General features: G+C 39.4%; 2 protein-coding genes across 20 annotated transcripts in view; one reads left to right on the forward strand and one right to left on the reverse strand.

Annotated features, from left to right (window-relative positions):
• SMG6 (SMG6, nonsense mediated mRNA decay factor) overlaps positions 1-22,645 on the reverse strand; it is a 192,321-nt gene extending 169,676 nt beyond the window's left edge. For 2 of the 5 annotated variants that reach the window (XM_025041750.1, XM_025041752.1), the window contains exons 1-8: positions 22,425-22,645; positions 18,608-20,348; positions 17,871-18,063; positions 17,299-17,409; positions 14,593-14,699; positions 14,234-14,312; positions 11,321-11,431; positions 10,726-10,938 (exon numbers count right to left, since the gene is read on the reverse strand). In XM_025041750.1, coding sequence (XP_024897518.1) covers positions 10,726-10,938; positions 11,321-11,431; positions 14,234-14,312; positions 14,593-14,699; positions 17,299-17,409; positions 17,871-18,063; positions 18,608-20,348; positions 22,425-22,512 — 2,643 coding nt within the window. In that variant the 5' untranslated portion in view covers positions 22,513-22,645. Of the gene's footprint in view, positions 1-10,725; positions 10,939-11,320; positions 11,432-14,233; positions 14,313-14,592; positions 14,700-14,887; positions 15,076-17,298; positions 17,410-17,870; positions 18,064-18,607; positions 20,349-22,165; positions 22,275-22,424 lie in introns of those variants that run through there. The other 3 variants (XM_006925078.3, XM_025041751.1, XM_025041753.1) reach the window with 3 other exon arrangements.
• Positions 22,646-22,673: 28 nt separating this feature from the next.
• SRR (serine racemase) overlaps positions 22,674-25,249 on the forward strand; it is an 11,375-nt gene continuing 8,799 nt past the window's right edge. For 2 of the 15 annotated variants that reach the window (XM_015599182.2, XM_015599183.2), the window contains exon 1: positions 22,720-22,850. The gene's annotated coding sequence lies outside the window, so the exon portion shown is untranslated. Of the gene's footprint in view, positions 22,851-24,578 lie in introns of those variants that run through there. The other 13 variants (XM_025041767.1, XM_015599186.2, XM_006925085.3 and 10 more) reach the window with 10 other exon arrangements.

Genomic DNA, 25,249 nt, shown 5'->3' on the forward strand with positions numbered 1-25,249 from the left:
ATTTATACACTATCCAGCTTTACAGAGCCATGTATTCAGAGTCAGAAAGAAAATCATCATTCTCAACTTATAGCAGAGCCTTAAAGGGGGAAAAAAACAAACCAAAAAAACCATGGAAACATGGACACAAGAGATTCAAGCAGAGGCAGCATGCAAAATTTCAGGCAGAAACTATGATTCCCAAATCCAAGAAAACAAAGTTCTCACTCTGTCAAAGATTTCAGGTCTACTAAAAGCCTGGGGATAGGGAAAACTACATGAGACAAGAAAAGTTTAATTCTAACCAACTGGTTTGGTGGGTGAAATTCAGAATTTACCAGAACATAGCCTGAAGTTTTTCAGTTCGCATACTTAGCAGTATAACTTCTCACTTCCTACCAAGTTTGGTTGCAACAGGATGTTGAGGAAAGAATCTATCCCAGAGTTCTGTACGTAGCCCTCAATTCCCAGAGGCACAACTTCTGTTAGGAAACCAAAGTGATACCTTCAGATTCCTTAGGCTTACTACTGCACAGCAGACAGAGTGAGCCTGGTAGCAGGACATACTGCTAACTAGTTTCTAGTCAACACCAATGACAATGTCTCATGAATCCCAGCAAAACATCTATGGCCCAGTGATTAAGACACTTTTCTGTGCCCACAGCCAGGCCTGTTTGAGGGGATTTGCCAATCTTAAACAGAATCTCTGAGAAACAACTCAAATACCTCTTAAAAACCTCAACTGCAATAACCTACTTTGGTGGCACTTTAAAAGGACACAATCACAAAATCAAATGTCCAGAAAGGTGACATAAGTGAGCAATGTATAAGTACAGGAGAGTTGTGGAGGCTACTGGCAAACTAAAGATCACAAACCCCTTTAAAAGGGGGTAGCTGACTTGGCTCTTGCAAATTGCTGCCAGATCTTGACTGATACACACACACACACACACGTGTGAGTGTGTGAGAGAGCGAGAGAGAGAGAGAAAGTTGGCAACTGAATGAAATTTTAAAACAAAGCAAACAAAAACCCACTATTTGTACCATGTGAACCATCTGATTAGTCTCAGTATCACTCAGAGTGAGATAATCAGACACCATCTAATGCAGTGCAAAATGAGGCACACAGTATCATCTAGGAAGAACTCCTGCCAAAAAGGCTGAACCTGAATCTAACCAAATTTCTAGAGTTAACTCTCACTGGAATACAGAGGATAGAGAGACAGATTAAATGACGTCACAAGGAAACAGACAGACAAATCCTGAATGTGGGAATTCTAAAAGAAAATAGGTTAAAAGAGACTTAGACAAAACAATCAAACATAACAGGCAGATCTTGATTTGAATAAACCAACTGTCTAAAGACATCTGGTAGATAATCTGGGAAATAAAATTATGGATCAGATCATGAATGATGCCAAAGATAAGCATGGCAATGGCATTATGGTACATAAAGAAATGTTCCTTATATTTTAAAAGGGGTGTGTGGAAGTGAAATATTTAGGGATGCAGTGATGTGATATATAAGGTTTGCTTTAAAATACTTCAATGGGGGTAGAGGGTAGGAAAAGATGAAATAAATGTGGAAAAATCTTGATAACTGTTGATATGAGTAACAAGTATATGGAGGTTCATTATATGATTTTCTTGAGTGTTTAAAATTTTTCATTATTAAACAAAACTTAAAACAGGTCTGCATTTAGACAGTAGGCTGTGTTTGTGAAGTACCATTCATATTGTTCATTTTAATTGTTCACTTTGGTCACATGGGTGACAGTGAAAATTGCAAAATAAACCCAATATCTTAAAAAATCATTATAACAAAAATATAAGTATGTAAATAACTACCACCACCAATGTATAAGAAGTGACCCCATGCTACTCATTCTTCTTTACATATATTATCTCATTTAGTCTATAATTATCACCATCTTACAGATGAAGAAACTAAAGTTCCACCAGGTTAAGGAAAATGCCCCAAATCTCACAGCTGATAACTGATAAAACTAGGACTTAAACTAGAACTTTCCAAGCCCAAGCTGTTAACTTCTGCACTATCCTGCCTCTGACATAAGATGATGCAGGATAAAATTAATGAAAGCTATCCAGCTGCCAATCTCTAAAGAGATACAATGGACTTGCAGATAATTGCTCATGGAAGGATCTCTCAAGTCTAATATTAATATGAGGAGAAAAAAAAGCAAAGGTGAATAACAATGTATATGATATACTATTAACACTGTAAGAAAAAGGAGACAATCACATACATTAATTATAATGTCCCATTAATATTATTACATATTTATATTACTTAGTCAAAAATACTTCTTTAATTAAAATATTTAAAAAACGCAATCACTCTTCTACTAGATCTTTCAACATCTAGTCCCACTGACCTAAAAGCCAACGCCAACATTGCTGCCTAAAAACTTCCCTAACTAAAACCCAGCTTTCCAAAGTCACAAACTTTCTATGCCCAAGGGGCCTCAAATTAATCACTCATGCTTTAATTTCTCACTAGTCCAAGATCCTTCCTCATGAAATGGACCCTTTCAGGCGCAAATCTTTCAAAACAATAATCAGTCCTATTAGATGTCTAACCTTTCTTGAACTCATTCTTCCTTATTCATGTGGCTTGAGAAGTTTCCCTTTATGCATGAGAGGGAGGACACTCTTAATTGTGCTACTTTGATAAACAGTAAGATATAGACAACTGTGTTGACCTAAGAAATTAGAATACCACTTTTCCAACCAGATTCTGGGTTAACACTTAGGCATGAATTTTTCTCTTCTGATTTCCCAGGTTAACGGGCATTAGACAGTTCCAATTTAAATGCTGTGCCCTATATAAATATGCAGGAAGTGCATACCCTAAGATAGTGACTACCTCTAGGTGGTAAAAATATGTTATCTGCATTTTCAAATTTTTTGCAATAAGTGTTGGCTTTGTAAATTTTTAAGAGCAATAATATCAAAATGAAAAGAAAAAAGCTTTGCCCTACTTAAAGCCATTAGCAATTTCTCTAACAACCAAGAGAGACATCATGTTTGAGAATGCCTAAAGCACTAAGAGTAGCCCACAAATTTTAATCAGCAAACCATGGAACGAAAAAATTCAGTCAACGTCCACCCTACCAAATTTAATGAATGCAGTACTTCTTTTGTTGAATTAATAATACAGACATGACAATAAATAATAAGAAATTCCAGAAACAAATTATATCCAGAATCCAGAAGTGTATTATATGAGACAAGCCCGCTGACCACCACCCACGTAAACCAAGTACCAAATAAGAAAGTGGTTCCAGTGGAAGGCTTAGTCTCTCTACCACTCCAACTTTCTCACATTATCCTCCAAATGACCACAGATTTAGGTATCCTGCAAACCCTGTGCTGTGTCTCGCCTCCTCCGTCTTTGCTCACACTGTTCCTTCTACTTTAAACACTCTCTTCTCACTATGCCTAGTTAAATTTTCCAGAAAGTCTTCTGCAGTTGCTCTCCTTTTCTTTACAACCCATGCCTCTGCCAGGATTGGACCACGTCCCTTCTCTGTGCTTCCACAGTACCCAGTGCATACCGCCCTCATGAGATTTAGCATAATACAGTCAGCCTTCATAATTTGCGGATTTCATATCTGTGAATTTACCTCCTCGCTAAAGCTTACTAGCAACACCAAAATCAATACTCCTGGTGCTTTTGCAATGATTTGTGGACATGTACCGAGTGGCAAAAAAATTCAAATTGCCCAATATACCTGTTCCCAGCTGAGGCCGCTCTCTGACTTCACGAGTGACTCTCTGACTTTTTGTATGAGCTCTCATACTGTAAAGAAGTATCCTTTTTGTGGTCTATTTAGTGCCATGTTTTTCACATTTTTGTGTTTTGTTGGTGATTTTGCTGACTAAAATGGTCCCCAAATGTAGTGCTGAAGTGCTGCCTAGTGTTCCTAAGCACTATAGACTGTGATGCGTTGTATGGAGAAAATGAGTGTTAGTGAAGTTTTATTTTGGCGTAACTTACAGTGCTGTTGGCTATGAGTTCAGTGTTAATTAATCAACAATAATATTAAATAGGGTGTCTTTAAAGCAAAACATGTTTACAGCCATGCCACCATGAATGTGCCTGATCTCATCTTATTTCGGAAGCTAAGCAGAGTCGGGCCTGATTAACACTTGGATGGGAGATCACCTAGGAATATTATTAGGTGCTGTAGGTGTTAAAAAAAAAATCTTAGAAAAAAAATAAAGCAAAACATACATAAAACAAGTTTACATACTGATCAGTCAATGAAATTCTTATAACCAAAGGCTCATAGAAACCTAACCCTGTGTATTTCTTAGGAACAATGATTCGGTATTCACTAATTCAGCATCCATGGTGACCTTAGAGAACATAACTGCTACAAATAACAATAATCAACTTGATACTGAAACATTCTGTTTATATAGTCATTCCTTCCACTAAACCAAAAGCTGGCAAACTAGACCCACAGGCCAAATGTAGCCTTTGAAAAGGCTTGCTGACCCATGCCCTAGACTCTAAACTCTTAGGGGAGATACCAACGTCATATTCACCTTTACAGTCCCGGTACAAAGCAAGCACAATAGGAAAGATAAACTAAACTTTAGTCTGGTCAAGCACTGGACCCAGCACACTTCTACCCCAAGAACTCAGTGGTAACTGCATTAATTCCGGACCCGAACAGGTCCTGAAAAGAGATACTTTGCAAAGAAATAAAATAACAGAATGTGACAGAAGGACAAGAGACAAAAGGAAAAGAACAAAGCAACAATATCATTTGGTGCGTGAAATAAGATATGAGAAATTAAAATAAAGAAAGGCCAAATAATAGGTATTAAGAACTACGGAGGTATAATCCAGTATGAATCCCAAAACACATTCAGAGGAGCCAAAAAGAAGGAAGATTTGGCAAGAGCTCACCAAATGTACAGTAACATTTCACTTGTCTAAAGACCTATTTTCCACACACAACACCAAGCATGTTTGTAGGTACAACAGTCATAGCTGGTTAGGGAAATTGTCGGGAATGATAAACAAAACCATGCCAGAGCATGAGAACTCACTAAGTTTGAGAGACAAATACCTATTGAGAGCTCCCAATCTCATTTGCTCATTTCTCCCCAGTACATAGTCACGTGTTACATTCTATTCAAGATGCTAACAGAGCAATCAGGTCTGAGAAAATCCTCAGCAGTTCCACCAACGACCCTCACCTTTCAGTGCGAACATTTTTACTGATGCTGTAATTAGATATCCTTAATTAACTCAATATCAGCAACAACTTATTTGCTAAGCAGTACCCTTTTCTGATTTCCAAAGGGAGCTAAGGCATAGTGGAAGGAACATCCACTAAATAAAGAATGCTTAGAACCCTGGTGACATTGAATTTGAGTGGCCTAGCCAGCAGGCGTAGAATCTAAATGGGACTCTCACTATTTTAAGAGGATGCCCCTTACCGTTGAGGTTGGCAGTCCCTCCCCAGGTTGCATGTTCAATCCTAACCACATCTCAAGGCTGAAAACCAACAACCCGCAAGCTAACCTGCAGCCATTCAGAGAGAGATCCAAAGCTCATGCTTGGCAGAGGGAGAAAAAAATAGTTGGGAATTTACTATCAATACTAACAAACATCTGAAGCCAAACATTCTGTTTCTTATTCATGGATCTGAATTTTAGTAATCTGTGCTAGAAACTCTCTAGGAGTCATCGAGGGAGCAATTCCTATTAAGATTAATCACCCAGAAAGGACAACTAAAATGAACAAGCAATGTACAGCAAATTTAAATTTTATAAAAGTTAAATAAATGACATGCATCTTTATAATGTTATAGCATGCATGCAGCTATATTAAGAACATGCTAAGGAAATATATTTAGTGGAAAAACAATCAGTTCTGCAACAATGCTTCTTCTGAAAATATAAATTTGCTCCATCATGATCAACATATTAGGAAATAATATGAGCATAACACAAATTTTACATTTGCTTATGTGTGATTTTGTTTATGAGAAATACCACGTGAACACAGAAAACTGCACCCAACTGAACAGAGCTACATAGGAATACACAAAACATACATCTACCAGCTACTGCAGTTCACCATGTGAACTCGTGTTATGAGACACACCTATCCACAGCTGCCCATCCAATATCAAATAACCCTCCTTCCACCACTTCACAATAACCCACAAACTGCAATCCTTCTGAAGCCCACTTCTACAGGCAAATTTGTCTTTTTCAAGAGAGTATTTATATTATTTCTTAACTAATGAAAATCTACAAAATTGTACAACTGTTTTATTAAGTTTATACCTTTTTTTAATATGACACTGAGGAAATTTTTGAGTGTTGTTTCCCTAACCCAATTTTATTCATAAGCTCTATGGTTTCATTGTGTGATTTTGCACAGCACAGTGATTTTTAGAAATGTATGTGTTATACTACAGCAGAACAGACTGTATGTTCAATTGATCATTTAAAAAAGCAAACTGCAGATTGGCATATATAGCATAATGTCACTTTTGTTAAAAAAATATATTTCATAGATTAAAAGACACAGAGAGACTAAAAGGAAAGGGATAGGATAGGTTCCATAGTGTGGCAGTTAGCACGTCTGCTTTACACACAGAAGGTCCTGGGTTCACACCCCAGTGGAGCCATGGTCCATGGTCTACAGCCATGACCCCCTGAACAAGATTAAAAGACACACACAGACTAAAAGGAAGGGGATAGAAATAGATATTGCTTTGATGGATCTCGAAAGTATTGTGTGAATAAAATAAGTCAGACAGAGAAAGACAACAAATATCGTATTTCTCGTACATGTAGAATCTAAAGAAGAAAATAAACAACAAAAATGGAAATAAACTCATAGACATAGAAAATATTTTGAGGGCTACTAGATGAGGGGGTTGGAGGGGACTGCAAAAAAGGGCAAAGAGATTAAGTACAAATAGGTAGTTACAAAACAGACATAGAGATATAAAGGGTAACATAAGAAAAGTAGTTAATAATGTTGTAATAAACATGTAAGGAGAAAAAGGGGTACTAGATTTAGTGGGGTGATCACTTTATGACTTACATAGACCTCTAATCACGATGACGTACAATTGAAACAAATATATTATTGTATGCCAACTGAAATCGAAAAAACTCTTTGAATATACAATGTTAATATGAGCAACTATTATATTTCAATAAAGCTGGGAAAAAATATATAGATATTTCACATATGTAGGTAATGTGTGCATACGTACACACTTATAAATGCTTACAAAAAGATCTAAAAGAACCTCCACCAAATAGTTAATAGTGGTATCTCTGAAGGCAAGAATATTTTTGTTTGATTTAGATACAGTGAATTGGGGTTACTTTTGCAATTTTAAAAATTCCCTTTAAAAAATTAAAAATCTTTCCAATAGTAGAAATATTGAAGTGATCATTACACAATTTGATTGTGTCAACCCCCTGCTTAAGATCATCAATACCTGAATGCAAACTTCTCAATACTTATGAAGGATCTAGTCCCTCCTATCTTCTCCAGCCTCATCCCTCACCGTTCCTCCCCTTATTTAAGTTTTCAACTAAGATTTATTTAGAATCTTCTATGTGCAGGCACTGGGGATAAAGCAGTGAACTATATATGAACTTCATTCTCACAGAGCTTTGAATATAGCAAGAGAGAGACCTTAATCAACAACAAAATTGCACCCAAAATTACTTAAGAAATGCGATATTACAAAGGGAAACCAGCCAGGCTCAGAGATCAGGAAAAGCTTCCCTTAAAAAAGGGAAGTGATATTTAGGCTGAGAATTTAAGCATGAAATAAGAATGGGACTGAAAAAAAGAGGAGAGCACTGTGGGCACAGAGAATGCACAACAGCCATAGGGCCAGAAAAAAAGCTTGAGCCTTTAAAGGAAGAAGCCAGTAAGGCCAGAGAGCAACAACAAAGAGGGGAAGAGTGGTATAAGATAAGGTTAGAAGTGGCAGAGAGGGCAAATCATGTGGGGCCCACAGACTATGTTAATGATTTTGGATCTGATTCTAAGAGCAAATAGAAACAAGTGAAGATTTTCAAGTAGGGAAGTAACACGATCAGAAATGTGTATTTGGAAGCTCATCCAGGTTACTACCTAAAAAGGCCTAATGAGGACCAGGAATAAATGTGAAAAGGTCATTAGGAACTTCTTTCAATAGTCTGTAGATTACTGAAATGATAACATGGACTAGGATGGTGGTAGTGAAAACAGAGAAAAGTAGATGATTCGAATTATGTTTAAGAGGTAGATTCAACAGCTCTTGATATTGACTAGATGTGGGGATACAGGAAAAGAAGGGATAAAAGATGACTCAAGTCTCTAACAAAAGCAGTTCTCATATCCTAGCATCCAGCGACACTGAACTACCTACAGTTCCCTAAGCCTCTGTGCCTCTTTCAAGCTTTCAGGCCTCAGAGTAGAAATGCCCTTACTTCATCCTTCAGCTGCAAAATGGCTCCTCATTCCAGCCTTCTCTAACCATGCCCTGATTAGTTGCTCTAACTGTGTGCTCCTGCAGCCTCTTGTGTTTACCTTTATCCTAGCATGCAGCACACTTCATTATAATCATATCATTTGTTTCTTTCTTCCCCACATAGCTGAGGTTAAAGACCATTTTTTGTTGTTTTAATCTCTATATCCCCGATGTCGAATCATTTAAACATATGTGAATAAATCCCCACTCTCATCAACTGTATGTTCCAAGGAACAGAGAATGCAAGCTGAGTTCTGGGTACCTACTATAATGAAGAAAAAAATATGGGAAGCTAACTAGGGCCTGAGAAAGCAGGTAAAAAAGGCAGTGTGGTTTCCTGACTGGATAAACTAAGAGCTATGAAACTGCAACCTTCTTCCTCAAGTTCTGGTAGTCTAGAACTAAAGACCAAACTCACAGATGTAAATTTAAAAGAAATTAAGGGAAGTAATTACCCAAAGATGACATGTAGTCTGAAAATATATAAACTGCTTCACAGTTTAGAAAACAAATAACCACATTTTACTCTACATGTACCTGTAATTATTTGAAATTTTTACTAAAAATATATTTATGTGATTTGTATAATTTAAAATAAAATTAAATGAATCCAATGACAGCTCACATCCTGAAAATGCCTTCTCTGAGATGCACATAAGAATAAAAACACACTTATTAACAAATTATTTAAAAAGTAAAATACCTGATGGAAGAGAGAAATCTATATAAGATTAGCTATAACCTTTATAAGGGATACTCCTCGACCTTAGGCCAAGGCCAAAGCCATAAAGTGCTTTCTCATATTGTCATTGTTGCTTCATTTTAAAGATTGTCACCGACAGTGGAGCTAATGCAGTAGAACAATTTATCTCTTATTCAAATAAGTTTCCAGTGGCTAGAAGAGCGCAATGGTGAGGGATTCTACCACAGCAGCAGCTCCTAAGAAGCACCTTAACATATCGAGGCCTCATGCACACAATGGCACATAGAAGTTGACGGTTTCATTTATAAGGAATGAGTGCCTTCCGAGTCATTCAGAAAACAGCTAAAGACTAAGAAAAATATAGGAAGATATGTGGAAATTTTAAATTAAACCACAAAGAACAAGTCCTCCTATCCCACCACTGACTCATTCTTAGCAGACAACCATGCATCCAACTTCAAGGAGAAAACAGAAAACATCAAAAAGGCCCTCCCTCATCTTCCTCCAATACCCACAAACTAATCTGCATCCAAAATGAACTATTCCTCCTTTTCCTCAAGCACAAGAAAGAGGGATCATGCACCCTCTTTTAGGCTAATCCCTTCATTTGTGCTCTGGATCCTACTCCCCTCCCATCCTCTGCAAGGATCTCTCCCGCCATCTATCTCCTTTCTTTCTTAGATCTTCAACCTACTACTTATCACTCTGTTTTCTCCTCGAATAACTGAATCATCTTTCATGGCTCCATTAATATCTATAAGAGGATGTCTTCAAATATCTTCATCTCTAACCTAGACCACTCTCCTCAGCTTCAGATGTTAGCCTCTAAAACTCTCCACTTGAATGTCCTATAGAAACTCCAGCATGTCCAAAACTAAATTCATCCTCTTTCTCTCAAATCCAAATTCACTAAAACCAACCAACTTTATTCTCAGTCTCAGCAAATGGACCATTATCTACCCAGTTTCTAAGCCAGAAACCCAGCTACTGTATTTCCCTACTTAAAGCATTCAATAGCTCCATACCACCTTCAGGATAAAGGTCAAATGATTTACTGCATGACCCTTCAAGATTCGGTACTGGATTATCCCACCATCCACTCCACTATGAATGTTATTAAGGTACAATGAACCAGCCATTTGCAGTTTTTCAAATACCATGCTCTCTCCCTAGCTTACAAAATCCCACACAGAATCCTTAAGCATCATATTGGTGACTACAAACCCAAAGTGGCAAAAAAATTATTATCCTACACTAAGTAAATCTTCATTTAGAAAGATTACCTTTACTAAATTCTACGCTGCCACACAGCGGTGGGAAAGGGAAGTGCATAGTAAAGATAAAGGAAGTGTAGGTTGAAGAGATGGATGAGAACACCAGGGAGCCTGAAGTGGTTCCCCTTCCCTGTGATTCCTGGGAAACAACTCCACAGTGCCTCATAGTTGCCGTATGAAGGCACCCACACTTACATAGCTAGTCTTATGCATTACATCACCCTCAGGAACTTACATCACTGGGGCTCAGGCTGCCCAGTCCATTCTCCTGCTCGGAATCCTTCCCAGACTCTGTGCCCTGAGAGGACCGGGGATGGGATGGATGAATCCAAATCTCCAGGCGAGTTGTGTCATCTCCAACATGGCGGAAAGTAGACTTCTTTCCTTTCCGCCATTGGTCAGGGCTCAGTTCCAATTCCTCGTGTTGCTTCTTTTCCATCTGTTCTGCCTGCACAACACACAAAACATACAGGCTCTGACTTTCCTGGGATTCAGCTAATAAAGAGAAGTGCTCGCCTCACCTGAGTTTGTTGCCCAAGGACTATAAAAAGTAAAGACTTAGCCATAGTTCCAAAGTAGCAGAGTATCATCTGCCTTATCTCATAAAAGTCAATTCTGTAAACTAGATGCTGTGGAACATGTACAATCAAGGGACCCAGAAAGCCCTCCCAAGGATGAGTTTGGTTCTGCATAAGGACCAACTGACTTCCATCAGCACAGTCCGATGGCACTCCTTGAGGACATTATTAGACATTCCCTTAAGGACAGAGAAGCACTAAGAGAAACACATTCTTCTGGGAAGGAATGATTCTGCCAGTATTCCCACTCACCTTTCGTTTGGTCTCTTCAAACAAGCTCATGAGACTCTCCTTGGCAGTCAGGATAGGGTTGCTGGCAGCTAAACTGCGCATATAGTAATATACAGCATCAAGCTTCCTCCTCTGTGGAAAGAGGCCAGAGACACTGAGTCAACCGATTCTCTTTCTGACTCCAGCCTAAGTCAGCTGACCCAAAAACACCCTATCTCTTCCAACCTGTGCCCCAAGCTGTGAGGAATTCCAGTAAGAAAATCAGAATGCTATCCATGGAAGAAGCCATGGCAATTACATCAGAGATCTCTTCTTGCACAGTACTATACCTTATAGACAGAGGTACTCAAGAGCCAAATATTCATAAGAGGGAAAAAGAATAAAGAGCTTCATAAAATATAAAAGCCAATTATGTTTTGTTTTTAGAGGGAAAAGAATGTTCAACTCGCCTAATTATTTTTTAAAATCATAAATAACAATGGCAACATCACTGATTAAGCATAATTAAGAATGAAGCAAGTGATCACCACTTCATAGATATTATCTCTAAATCTAAGGACACTGCCACATAGTTATTATTATTTCCACTTTAAAGATGAGGAAATGGAAGCTCTCCTCAGAAAAATTGAAAACAGAATTACCATATAACCCAGAAATTCCACATCTGGGTATATACCCAAAAGAATTAAAAGCAGGATCTTGAAGAGATATTATTACACTCATGTTCATAACAGCATAATGGCCAAAAGGTGGAAGTGCCCAATGAGAGATGAATGGATAAACAAAATGTGGCACATACATACAACTGAATATTAGGCCTTAAGAAGGAAGAAGTTCTAATACAAGCTGTAACATGAATGAACTTTGACAATATAACGCTAAGTGAAATAACCCAGTCACGAAAAGACAACTACTGTATGATTCCACTTAATTTAGGTACCTAGAGTAGACAAATTATAGAGAAAAATAGAAGGGTGGTTGTCAGTGGTTGGAAGGAGGGGAGAATGGGGAGTTGTTGTTTCATGGGTATGGAGTTTCAGTTTTTTAAGAGGAGAGTTCTAGAGATTGGTTGCACAGCAATGTAAGCATACTTAACACTAATGAAAATGGGTAAGACTGTAAATTTTATTTTATGTATATTTTACAATTAAACTTTTAAAATTTTTTTAAAATGGGCAAAAGATTTGAATAGACATTTTTCCAAATGGCCAATAAGCATGTGAAAAGATGCTCAACATCATTAGTCATTGTGAAATGCAAATCAAAACCACAATGAGATACTAGTTCACACTCACTAGATTTGTAGGTATCAACAAACTGATTCTAAAGTTTATATGGAAAGGCAAAAGACTCAAAACAGTCTACACAGTATTGAAAGACAAAGTTGGAAAAATGACACTACCTGACTTCGAGACTTACAATAATGCTACTGTAATCAAGACGGTGTGGTAATGGCCTAAGAATAAACCAATAGATCAATGGAACAGAATAGAGACCCCCAGAAATAGCTGATTTTTGACAAAGGAGCTAAAGCAATTCAATGGAGAAAGGATAGTCTTCCAACAAATGGTGTTGGAACAACTGGACATCCACATGCAAAATGATTAACCTATACACAGACCTTATACCTGTCATAAACACTAACTAAAAACGGATCACAGACCTACATGTAAAATGCAAAACTATACAACTCCTAAAAGAAAACATAGGAGAAAATCTAGGTAACCTTGAATGTGGCAATGACTTCTTAAATGCAACACAAAAAGCACAATCCGTAAAAGAAAAGGTTAATAAGTTGGATTTCATTAAAATTAAAAACTGCTCTGTGAAAGACATTGCTAAGAAAATAAAAAGATAAGCCACAAACAGAATATATTTGCAAAACACATATCTGATAAAGAACTGGTATCCAAAATATACAATAAACTCTTAAAACTCAAAACAACAACAAAATTTAAAAGTAGGCAAAAAATCTGAATAGACACCTCACCAAAAAAGACACAGATGGCAAATAAGCATGTGAAAGTTCTACATCCTATGTTATTAGGGAAATGCAAATTAAAACAAGATACCACTATACACCTACTATAATAACCAAAATCCAGGACACTGACACCAAATGCTGGCAAAGATGCAGAGAAACAGGAACTCTCATCCACTACTGGTGGGAATGCAAAATGATACAGCCACTTTAGAAAACAGTTTGGCAGTTTCTTCCAAAACTACACAGGTATACTCTTACCATACAACCCAGCAATCACACTTCTGGGTATTCACAAAAATGAGTTGAAAACTTATGTCCACACAAAAACCTACATGCAAATGTTTACAGCACTTTTTTAGTAACTGCCAAAATTCAGAAGCAATCAAGATGTCTTTCGATTAGAGTAATGCCTAACAACCTGTGGTACATTCATACAATGGAATATTACTCAACGAAAAGCATTTACTGTGCTTCTACTAAGGATACTCCTTTGGTGAAAAGCTAAGAGAAATAAGGGGATGATCTGGAGAAAGGAAACAAGGATCTGAGCACCAAGAGCTAGTTGAGGACTATATGAGGGGAGAGGTAAATGGAGCCTCATTTTCCTTCTAGAAATAAGTAATCTAGTTCAATGAGATAGCGAAGGGAAAAGAGACAAGCTTCAGAGCAGCAGCTCTGGTCGTAAAAACAGTGGTTTCTGACTAAAGCATATGCATAGGAACTTAAGGGCAGTGAAAGTGGAAGTACAGATTCAACTGCAGTGAGGAATTCCTGACAATTTACTTCAAGAGGTAACAGTAACAAAAAGAGTTTGAGGATGGGAGACAGAAGAGGATATACTTTGGGTTATAGTATTCAGATGAAATCTAGCTCCAGGAGCTGATGTTAGCAAAATCCGTATTTCTAAGGTACTGCCTGCAAAATTCTTCTCTTGTCCATGGATTTCTTACCGTATACACTGCCAGCAGAGCCAACTGGTTATAGGGGCGCCCATTCTTGGGAGCAATGTGCTGGGCCTTCAGGTACCAACTGGAATAGAAAAACAGTAAAAAAAAAGAAGAAGAGAAGAAAAAGAAGAAAGCTAGTTCTATATCAACTCTTCCCCAATTCATCACCTGATTGTCCTCACTAAAGACATAAGCTGGAGTGTTAGCTACAACCCTTAAGTGGTAAAGTTTGACTACAGAAACCAAGAGAGACACCTGTAGGATATACATATAGGAGGCAGCTGAGGTGGCCCATCACTCATAATAAGGCTTAGCTTAAAACCACACAGGAAAGAAGAGCAATGAACAGAAGGCAAAAGTACCTGCGCGCTTTTCCATAGTTTGCTGTGTCATTGGCTTGCTCTCGATATCTAGCAATATCTCCTTGACAAATCATACATCGCTGAGCACTGATCAAGGCATATTTTACCTTCAGGAAAAACAATAAGTCAGTAGCATACCCAAGAAACTCTAATTTCAACCCCAAAGGACAGAGATAGGGTCAAAACGACAGAGCCGCATTAATAAGGCACTAATAATCCTCAACAAAGTAAAAAGTTTTCAGTCTAACTTTGACTAGCAAACAAAAAAAAACCAACAATGTGATGAAAAACTTACTGAGAAAGTGGCTAAAGGGAGAGGGGTCATTCTTATTTTGAGTCCCAGGCAAATGGAAGAAAACATTCTGAAACTAAGAGTCAGGAGACCTGACTCTATATATAACAGCTGTGTGATTCAAGTAGGTCTCTGGGACTCTTTGGGTCTCAGTTTCTTCATCAGAATGTAAAAATATCTATTCCATAGGACAACTGAAGGGATTAAGGATAAAAATACAAATTATAAAGTGATATACAAATATTAAGACAATTGTTTATTCTGTTCTTTTTTTACCATCATTAGTCTTTCTCTCCTCAAACTGTTAATATCACTGCACTGTGTTACTGCATTACATTCCCTTTGCAAAACAGTAATTCCCTAAAACAGTAAATTACTCTTCACCAAACATCTACAACATGCCAAGACTGTATAGTTTTAAACACACACACACACGCACACACAGAGATATATAAATGTGTATGTGTGTGTGTGTGTGTGTGTGTGTGTGTGTGTGTGTGTGTGTGTGTGTGTGTGTGTGTGTGTGTGTGTGTGTGTGTGTGTGTGTGTGTGTGTGTGTGTGTGTGTGTGTGTGTGTGTGTGTGTGTGTGTAGAGACAGACAGACAGATGTATCTACACGTTTTCTCACTGATGGGCTTGGCATCTCTCAGTGAGAAAACAACAGAGTAAACCCTTAGCAATCCCAAGACATGTGGCCAACCTAAAAACCTCCCTGAGGAACATCACTTCCTAACATTTAATTCCACTCCACCCCCACACAAGAAATTACCATGTCACTGAATATAGAACAAAGTTTCAAGAAGTAGATATGACCCCTCCATAACGACTCCTCAGGAAGTAGATAATGACCCCTCTATATTTCCTCTAAGCCCCTTTACAGTTTATACTTCCACAGCATCCTTTGCAGAGTCACTGTATCTACAGTTACTAATTCAGCATCTATACTCACCCCTAAACAAACTCTAAACTCTGAGAGTTCATGGCTTTCTTGTTCCACACTGAATTGTGTGTGCCTAGAATGGCACCTGGCATGTAGGACACTCAATAATACTTGTTGATTAGTAATAGAATTTGTGCATAGCAAATCATCAAGAGCAGAAAGGCAAGAGGAAACCTCTGCTCCACAAATGACACTCCTTTCTCCAATGAATCTGTAACCTCTTCCTTTCTTCTAGCCCTTTCCTTCAACACATAAATATGTTCAAGTATCTCTCGGCTTAAGAACAAACTTCTCGTGACAATATGTTCTCTTTTAACTACTATCTCTCGTCTTCATAGCCAAGATTCTTAAAAGAATAATCTATATTTCTCATTGTATCTACTGCCATACTTCTCATTCACTAAAATCTGGCTTCCATTCTCTCCAGTTAAAATAACTAGTGTTAAGGCCATCCAATCCAATGAACACTTTTCAGTAATCTTAGCATTTTATGACTCTATAGTACTTGACAATTTCACCCACCACTAACTTAAAATTTGATCACCTTGCTCTGTTCAGTCTTCTTAGTATCCCAACTCCTGCTTCAACTATCACCTGACTCTCAATTACCAGCCCAGCTCTTTCTCCTGAGCTCCAGACAGACCAAAATAGTCACTTGCTCATTTTCAAAATCCTCCACCTAATCATATACAAAACTGAACTAACCTCTTCCTTCTCAGCCACTCTCCTAGGCCACAAATTGTGAGATGATCTAGACTCCTCATACCTCCAATTTCATCATTCACACTAAATCAGCCAGCAATACAATTCTATTTCCTTTGTATCCTTCCAATCTATCTCCTCTTTTTTACCTCCACTACTGCTACTTTAGTTCAGGCCCATACCGTGACTCTCTTACCTTCACTCTTGCCCATTTGCCAGAGTAATTTGTTGTTAAGAACAAATCAATGATATCTATTTGTTGGAAATCAATCAATGGCTCCTAACTGCTTTCAGAATAAAGTCCAAACTCTTCAATGTGGCATACAAGAGTTTTTGATCTATCCCTTCCTACTTCATTAGCTTCACCTCCTATACAGCCCAATTCCACATTACAGACACCAACATACTGAATGAACTTCTTGCACTTTTCCTACAAGGCCTGGTTTTCTCTCACTGTGCCCTGTATTCAAACTGCCCCTTCTGCTCCTAGCCATGTTTCAAAATTCAACTTCATATTGTTTCTGAGAAGGCTTCCTTGACCCATCAATCTATATCAGATGCACTTCCCTCTATGCCCCTTCAACACTCTATACATACCATTATCATAGAATTTATGACATTACATTATAATTGTTGGTTTAATGGGTCTTTCCCCAATGGACTGTATCTTTCATTCTTGTATCCTCAACACCCAGCACAGTGCCTAGCATGTAACACTAATAAATGCTTTCTAAATGAATGAATAAATTTAAGATAAAGAAACTGGCTTACTGTCTTGCGTAATGGCTTGCTACGAATGGCAAGACCGTCCATGTAGTCCTCCAGTTTGAACTTGTAAGTAACCTGCAGCTTCTGAAGCAAACTATCAAAAAAGTCACTACCCTATAAAGAGAAAAAACAAGAAACAGCTGAATCAGTCTGTTCTGATCCAATCTACCCACCAGAAACTGGGCAAGTGATCCTTTCAGTTCTGCTAGTGCTCAGCCATCTGATGTAAAGAGAGACATATACAGTATATAGTGGCCACCAAGAAAAATTTATAGTATCAGACTATCTGTGGTTTTAAAGATATGAACACATGCACACACTCTTCTCCCCACTCCCACTCCCCAAACTCACTACCCACAGCTAAGACATTCAGAAAGCTTCCAAGCTCAGAACTAACTCCAATTGTAAGTTATGGTCTCAAGGAAGCAACAGGAGTAGGGTAGGCCTAAACCCAAGAAAATGTGTACAGTTTTTTTCTCAATGTTCTATTATACAACAGTATTTCAGGTGGTAAAAAACCCATCACAACTATAAGATGCTAAAGTCTTTATCTTGAGGACAAGATGATAGTTTACCTCATCCAAGAGCTCCAAAAGTCTGTTCCGAATCTGTTCTGGGTTCTCAACATTCGGATCCTTGAGAAGCTGCCTGAACTTCTCAATCACCTGATAGAAAGCATTCTTCCACAGGATCTGATCCACATTCTGATTATCAGAGAACTCAATATCTAACAGAATACAGCGCTCATAAAGCTGCAGCAGTTCAGCTCTGGAATAAAATACATGCAACTGCTAGCTCCAAATACACCACAGAAAAGGCCAGACCCAAGATATTAGCTTCCTGCAAATTAAACATCTTCCTTCGTGGAAATCCAAAATGCCACCAGGTATAATACTCATTCTAGTTTCCATCCTGCACAGCAGGAGTTCATTCTAAAGACAGTTATGTCTAGGAAAGTAGTTTTTCCCATATATGCGTCCACCTAAATTTAACAGCTGAAATAAGATCTTCACCACAAGTTATACATTGTTCATTTCTTGGCATTCTGGAAAGTCTTTCCTTTTCCATTTCCATTTCCAGATTCCATGTTCTCTTAAAGATAATTTTTTTTCTTAAACAAAAAGTGGGAAGTATAATCATTTCTAAGTCTAGAAACAAAATTTTGTTTTTTCCAACTGCCCCTAACAAAAATATGAAAGGAAGGTAACACCCAGTGGCTTACCCAAAAGGTTTCTACCTTCCTCAGCCATAGGAGTCTATACATCTCCTGCTTATCTCCGTTTCCCACTAGCCAGGGTGGAACGTATCATACCTGAGTTGAGCCATCTTTTCCAGGCCCTCAGGACTGATGCGGTCCCTGGAGAGCAGGTTGCTGAGCTGCAGTTCCTGGTTGTCAGCCACCCGGAGAAGCCTGTGTAGTTCCTGTTGCTGCATGTTCCTCATGTGCTGCTCCATCTCCTCAGGACTCATGGTGCTGGTAGGGAGAGGGCTACAAACATACTGTCCTGATGGAGCCGGGTAGCCTGGGTAGTAAGGCCCTGGGTATACACCATTCGTAGGGCCCACTGGATACTGCAGAGGGCTATAGCCTGTATAAGGATACTGGGAAGCAGGGCCTGGTGTACGAGGGTAGTAATAGGGGTTGTCAGAGTTTTGAAACTTATAGTAAGATGCTTGGGCCTGGCGTGAGTCACCCCAAGATGTAGGGCTAACTTCGTCATCAGTGTCCAAAAAATGTAGCTGGGGTGTCTGGCTCTTTAAAGCAGGTTTCTGATCAGGATTGTTTGGGTCCCACAATCGTCGAGTGGTGCCTCCTCGGCCCCAACTCCGAGATCCTTTATTACCAGATCCAAATAAAAGCCGCGGTCCCAAAGGTGTACACTCTGGAGAACCAGCTGAATTGACGGAGAGGGTGGTATGGGCAGGCAGAATCAGAATGCCACGACCACGACCCCGAAGTTCTTGTTTCAGGTTTTTGGACTCCTGCTTCTCAGAGCCTTTGCCTCCACTGCTCAAGCCTTTGTCAGGCTTTATCCTATCCACATTCTCCCTAGCTAATCTCACCATAGGGGAATCTTTGTTCATGGTTTCTGCATCAAAAGTGACACGAAGAGTGCCTCGATTTTCTTTACCATTGCTTTTCTGCTCTCCCTCTCCATGCCCAGACCAGCTTCTTTCTAAATGTTTCTTCCTTTCCGAGCTCCTCCTGGGCCCATCAGGCTCTTCAATTCTGTCATCATCTAAGGAATCAGTTGAGGACATAGATACTTGCTTTTTCAGTCGTGGCCTGTCCTTGGTCCTATCCTGTCGGCGGCGGCGACATCCATTATCAGTCAGGCCAGTCCCCTCAGCACTGTTGTTGCTACCAGCTGAGCTGGTGCTGCAAGTGCGGTAGCGGTTCCTTCGTTTGTCTGAGCGAGAATAGCGCTTTGCAGAACCCAGCTTCCCCTGTGATGGGTCATCGTTCACTTTCTTCATCACCTCCCCTTTTTCAATCCTCTTTCCTTTTTCTCCCTTTGTAACCCTTACTCTGTCACCATTTAGGCTCTTTTCTGCCTCATTTTTGTCTGGTTTATTCACAACCTCCTCCTTTATATGTCCCCTATACTCATCTTCCTCTACTTTCAGCTGTTCTACCTGGTTGAGGATTTCTTCCTCATCTACTCGGCTAGGTGATTCTTTGATAACAGTCTGCAAACGCCTTCCAGGCTGATAGATCTGCATGTCAGGCTTCTTTGTTCTCTTGATAATTCTTAGGCTTGGATCTTCTTGCCCAGCAGTCCTAGGAAAGGACTCCTGTACCTGAATATTTTCTGGGTCTATAGGACCATTTTGCTGTTGGTTGTCCAGGTCCTTGCAGATATCTTTAATGAGCTGCACCCCATTTCCAACAGCAGAAGAATCTCTATCATTAACAATTTCATCTTTAAATTCATCACTCCCAGAGGGTTCCTTTATTTTAGATTTGTTCCTTAGTCGAGAAAGACCAGGCTTATAGATTTCCAGATCTGGGCGCCTGTTATCTTTCCGCTGCCTGGGCTCCTTCATGTTTTCTGTGATGTTGGAGAGAGCGTTGGGGAAGAAAGCGTAGAAGAAAAAAAATAGAGGAGGGAAGGGGAAAAAATGTCATTCTGGTAATGTAACAGAAAAGTCAAGCAAGTATCAAAATGCTATTACTACTGGACAAAGAAGGAAATTTCTGCAGAAGCAGCAATTCTACTAAGTTTACAATATTTATTCAGGAACTGACAAGGCTAAGAACTTAAGTGTGTTGAAGCTATTTCCACTGGGGATAGAGAAATAGAAAAAAAATCATGTGTTACCCAAGTCATATTTGGAACCCCAAAACCCTAAACTACTCTATTACCATCAGAATAAAAGATCTTTGATCATTTCAGCATTAGACTGTTCTCTACTACAGAACCCTCAGATACACCTTAGTTTTTCCTTTTTCCAAGGTGGTTAAGTCCTTTTAACATACAAAAAGGGGCATGCATAATAACCCATGGTTCTAAACATCTCTGCAGAATAAAAATTGCAACTCCAGTCTCTGGACTTGGCCAGGACAATCCTCTTCTTTAGGATACCAATTATCCAATCATATACCTCCCACTAAAGCAAAAAGGAAGCAGCTCCTTCCACATTTTTCAACTCCACTCATGCTCACCAACTCTCTAACAGAAGCCAGCAGAGTCATTCCAAGGAAATACTGCTCAGACTATCATCATTAGAATACTGAGACTAACTGCTACTATGATGATGGAATATGAGAAGGAAAAAGTTCCATAAGGGAGCTTTTCCCTGGAAGATGATAGAAGTATTGTGACATGCACTCAAAATACCAAGGACTGGGGCACTCAAGAGTAAGAGCACAGGACTTCAGAAACTACTCTCCAGGATTCATGAACTTACTGAATGACAGATAAGCAAGTATCTATTTTTTGTTTCAGTTACCTTTGTCTGTTAAGGGAGAGACTACTACAAATAGGCACTAAACATCTCAGTGTGAAAGTGACAGGAATTAATGAGATCACAGAGTAAAATGGGATGCTACATAGTCTTTGTATCATTCTATAAACACCAGTGTAAACAAACCCATAACAGGGATCATAAGCTCCAGCATTTACACCCATGGGTGTAACAAAACAAAACAAAAACAAACCCTGAAGTTTAAGACATTGCTTCGGTTTTTTCAGAAGTCTAAAAGACTGCTTCATCAAGTATGAATAAAGGTAAAGCAGTTTAGCTCCAGAATAGTTCATCCTCAGCAGCCTTTATAACTTAGGTAAAGTGGAGGGAGGGAGAAGAGCTACTGCTACTACTATCCAGAGCAGAAAGAGAAAACAACCTGAAAAATCCAATTCAGTTAATCAACGAAAACCAACTTCATAGACTTTGGCCACGGGTCTACAGAAACGCAGCTACCATTCTACACAACTCCAATGCCTAACAAAGAAGAGATGAAACACTAGAATCTTCTTTGGAGCTTTCCTGGTGTGGCTGGGGACTTTAACTTGAAAGTTGAGCATTCACTCTGATAAAAACTGCTCCCACACATGCCAAGGCCAAACCAGAGTAGAGTCAACTCTCTGAGGTACTGCTGCATCCCTTCAATGGCGCAGCCTTCAGAAGCCTGCCTTGGAGAAAAAAGTTCAGCACGGAAGTCCAGAGCTGTTAAACCTTTCTCCTCAGTTTCCTAGTTCCATTTCTCCAACGCTAAAGAGATGACCGAGCAGGCCTGCAGATTCTCCTGGGAACGATACACCCCGGGGCCTCCACCAAACCCCAGCACCCACTCCTTTTAGCGTCTGCTGACGGCTGAAAATCCACGGGTTGGTCTGAGAGGGCTGGGGCAGTGGGGAACAGTCACCTTCGCAGTGAGAAAGGGGGCGGAGGCAGGAACTCGGGTTGGGCTCTCCAGAAGAGGGCCAGCAGAGCTAGCTGACCCGGACCCCACACAGGCCCTGGAACTGGTAAGTCCGCCAGGGGACCGCCCTCGGCCCCCGCCCCCACTGTTGGGGGAAGGGGCGGGGGCTCCGGAGCGCCGCGGACCGAGCTGGGAGGAGGCAGAGGAGGAGAGGGAGGCGGGGCGGGCAAACCCGGCCCAAGAGCTGGGCGGCGCGACTCACCTCTGCTCCCGGCCTGCGGAGCCAGAGTGGCCAGGATTCCTCGTAGCTCCGACGCGGAGATCCGGACACGCTCCAACCCCTCCGCCATCTTCGCGGCTGCTGCTACAGCTGCAGCTACTCTGCCACTGCCGCGCGCAGCCAGGAAACCACGACGGACTGGCGGCGCGCGCGCTCACCCACCTCCCACCCTTTTCCCCGCCCCCTCCCGTCCTCCTCCCCAAACGACGGTGGCCGTATAGGGAGGAAAAGCGCTGAACGCACGTTCGGCCGACTGTGAAGGCAAGTGCTGGAGCGCGATCCGGAGCGGGGGAGGTGGACGCCGCGCGTGCGCAGAGGTGTGGTCGGGGGAAGGTGAGCCCAGGCTGGTGTTGGAGGCGCGGCGCCTGTGAGGTGAGGTGAGGCGAGGCGAGACGAAGCCTGGCTAAGGTAGGCCAGGCGGGCGTTGGCGGCGGTAGCTGATGCTGCTCTGGTGGCCATCGAGAACACTGGTGCTGGTCTGGGGCTTGGGTTGACGGAGGCACCCCTCAATACGGCCTTCACTCATCTTAGGCCAGGGTGTCCCGACACAGGGCTGGACTAGTGCCTCAGGCTTTTACTTTGGGACCTTACTGATCTTGTAAGAATAATTATCCTCCCTCCTCCCTCTTATTTTTAAAGATGAGAAAACCGAATCCCAGAGAACTGAGGTAATTACCCAGATTGACATGGTTGATAAATACCAGAGTATCAAAGTCTTCCTTATGGAAAAATATATTTCCACTCCTCCCGACTTATTCTTTAAAAGAGATAGTGTAATTGACTCTTGCTGAGGAAAGCATTGTGTGGAAGTAAATTAGGAAGTATTAATCGATTTTGGAATTTCTTTATCACTGTGAATTCTTGGAAAAATTATTTGACTTCCCTAGATCTCGGGTTGATTTTTTTTCTCCATCTTTAGGATGTAACGGGATCAGAAGACTGGTACTTTAACTTTTTGTTCAGGAACCCTTATTCAAAACTGTGGTGAAACTTCCTCCCCCAAGGCTGTTTCCCTCCACCTGTAGCTCCTTCCCAATCCCACTTAGTCTTTTGAAACTCTATACCATCAAAGAATAGTTACAAGTTATTCCTTAGACCGGGCCTAAAATATTTGAACAATATGACACAACTCATTCAGTTCTATTATGTGACAGACACTTTGCCACCAGAAAGTGAAACAGATGGAGAAAGCCAATAAATACGTGAAAAGATTCAGTGATTCCAAAGAAAGGGAGTAATTTGAGGGGTCAGAGCAAATGGCAATCTTTAAGGCAGTTATGAAAGAAGTAGAAAGAAATGTTAAATACTAATTTGTTTTTACATTGAAATTGGAGAGGACATTGCATCAGTTTTTTTTTTAAAGATGGAAAATAAAATGAAAACTTTCTTAAACAGGAAAAATATGATTGCCAAATTAATGCAAGTGTCAGTGAACTGCACAAAAGTTAAACTTTACCATAATTCAGAAGGAAAATGTAGATTAAAACTTAAGAGATAAGGACAGAAGACATGGAGAATGGATCCAGAAAACTAATAATCAAATACTAGTTCCAGAAAGTGGTAACAAAACTGACTGAGGAAGAGCAATTATCAAATAGAAGAAAATTTGCTAAGTTGATGGAAAAAATTGAATTTAGGATTTAAATTTAACCATGAGATTTAAAGGGCTCATGAAATACCAGGTAAAAATAAATGAAAAGACAACCATATTCAGACCTGTATCACAATGAAAGCTTCTGAGTTTAAAGAATTAAAATATGTGTTGACATGAAACAGTCTTCAAGATGTTAATTTTTTTAAGCCAAATGCAAGACAATATATAGAATATGGTTCTATATGTGTGCAACAAAATCATTTATTGCATATGTAAATTTCTATGTAAATACATCAAAAAAGGTGAAAGAATACATATCAAACTTTAAAGTGGTTATCTTTGTGGAAGAGAGTGAATTTAATGGTAGAGCGTGAAAGGTCTATACACTTGTAATGTTTTACATTCTTACAGTACAGATTTGGTCACCTATGAGTAATCCAAAAAGAAAGCAAATTTGGAAAATGGGAGAGGGAGAAATTCAATTTCTGAATATGAAGTAGTAAAACTAGAAATGAATAACTACAAATTAAAAAATTCTAACCACTTGGAAATTTTTTTTTAAATACCAATTTTAAATAACTCATGGGTCAAAAAAGTAAACAAAATTAATATAGATTCTTTAGACATTAAGAGTAATGAAAATATTGCACACAGAATCTATGGTGTTTTAAAGCAGTACTCAGAGGGAAATTTGTAGCCTTAAATGTTTTTATTCATTTAAAAAGAATGAAAATTAATAAGCTAAGCACTCAAGGGTAGAAAAAGAAAAGATAAAATTAGAAATTAACAAGGGAAAAAGAACAGTACTTGATAAATAAATTGAAGAGCTCATTCTTCATAAATGAAATAAGACTAAAATAGATACATTTCTGGCAAAAAAAAAAAAAACCTAAAGGACATTCTCTTGGATGTCTTATAATTTGAATTTAGTTCATCAAATCTCTGATTTTCCCCTAAAATACTTGTTTCTTTATCAGTCTTATATCTCAATAAATTATACAGCCATTCAAAACTCAGAAGTTATCTTTGACACCTCCATCAACCTCACTCCCCATATTCAATCCAATATTGGGGTATGTCTCTTCTATCTCTAGTGAACTTCTATAGAAGTCATCACCTCAACATTCTCCCCTTCCTTTTCTCTATTTAAAACTGCCCCTCACTCACTCAAGACTACTTTTTCTTTTGGTTTTTCTCTTTTTCTTTCTTTGCT

Source organism: Pteropus alecto, unplaced genomic scaffold (assembly GCF_000325575.1).
Source record: "Pteropus alecto unplaced genomic scaffold, ASM32557v1 scaffold98, whole genome shotgun sequence".
In the NCBI taxonomy this organism is placed as follows: domain Eukaryota; kingdom Metazoa; phylum Chordata; class Mammalia; order Chiroptera; family Pteropodidae; genus Pteropus; species Pteropus alecto.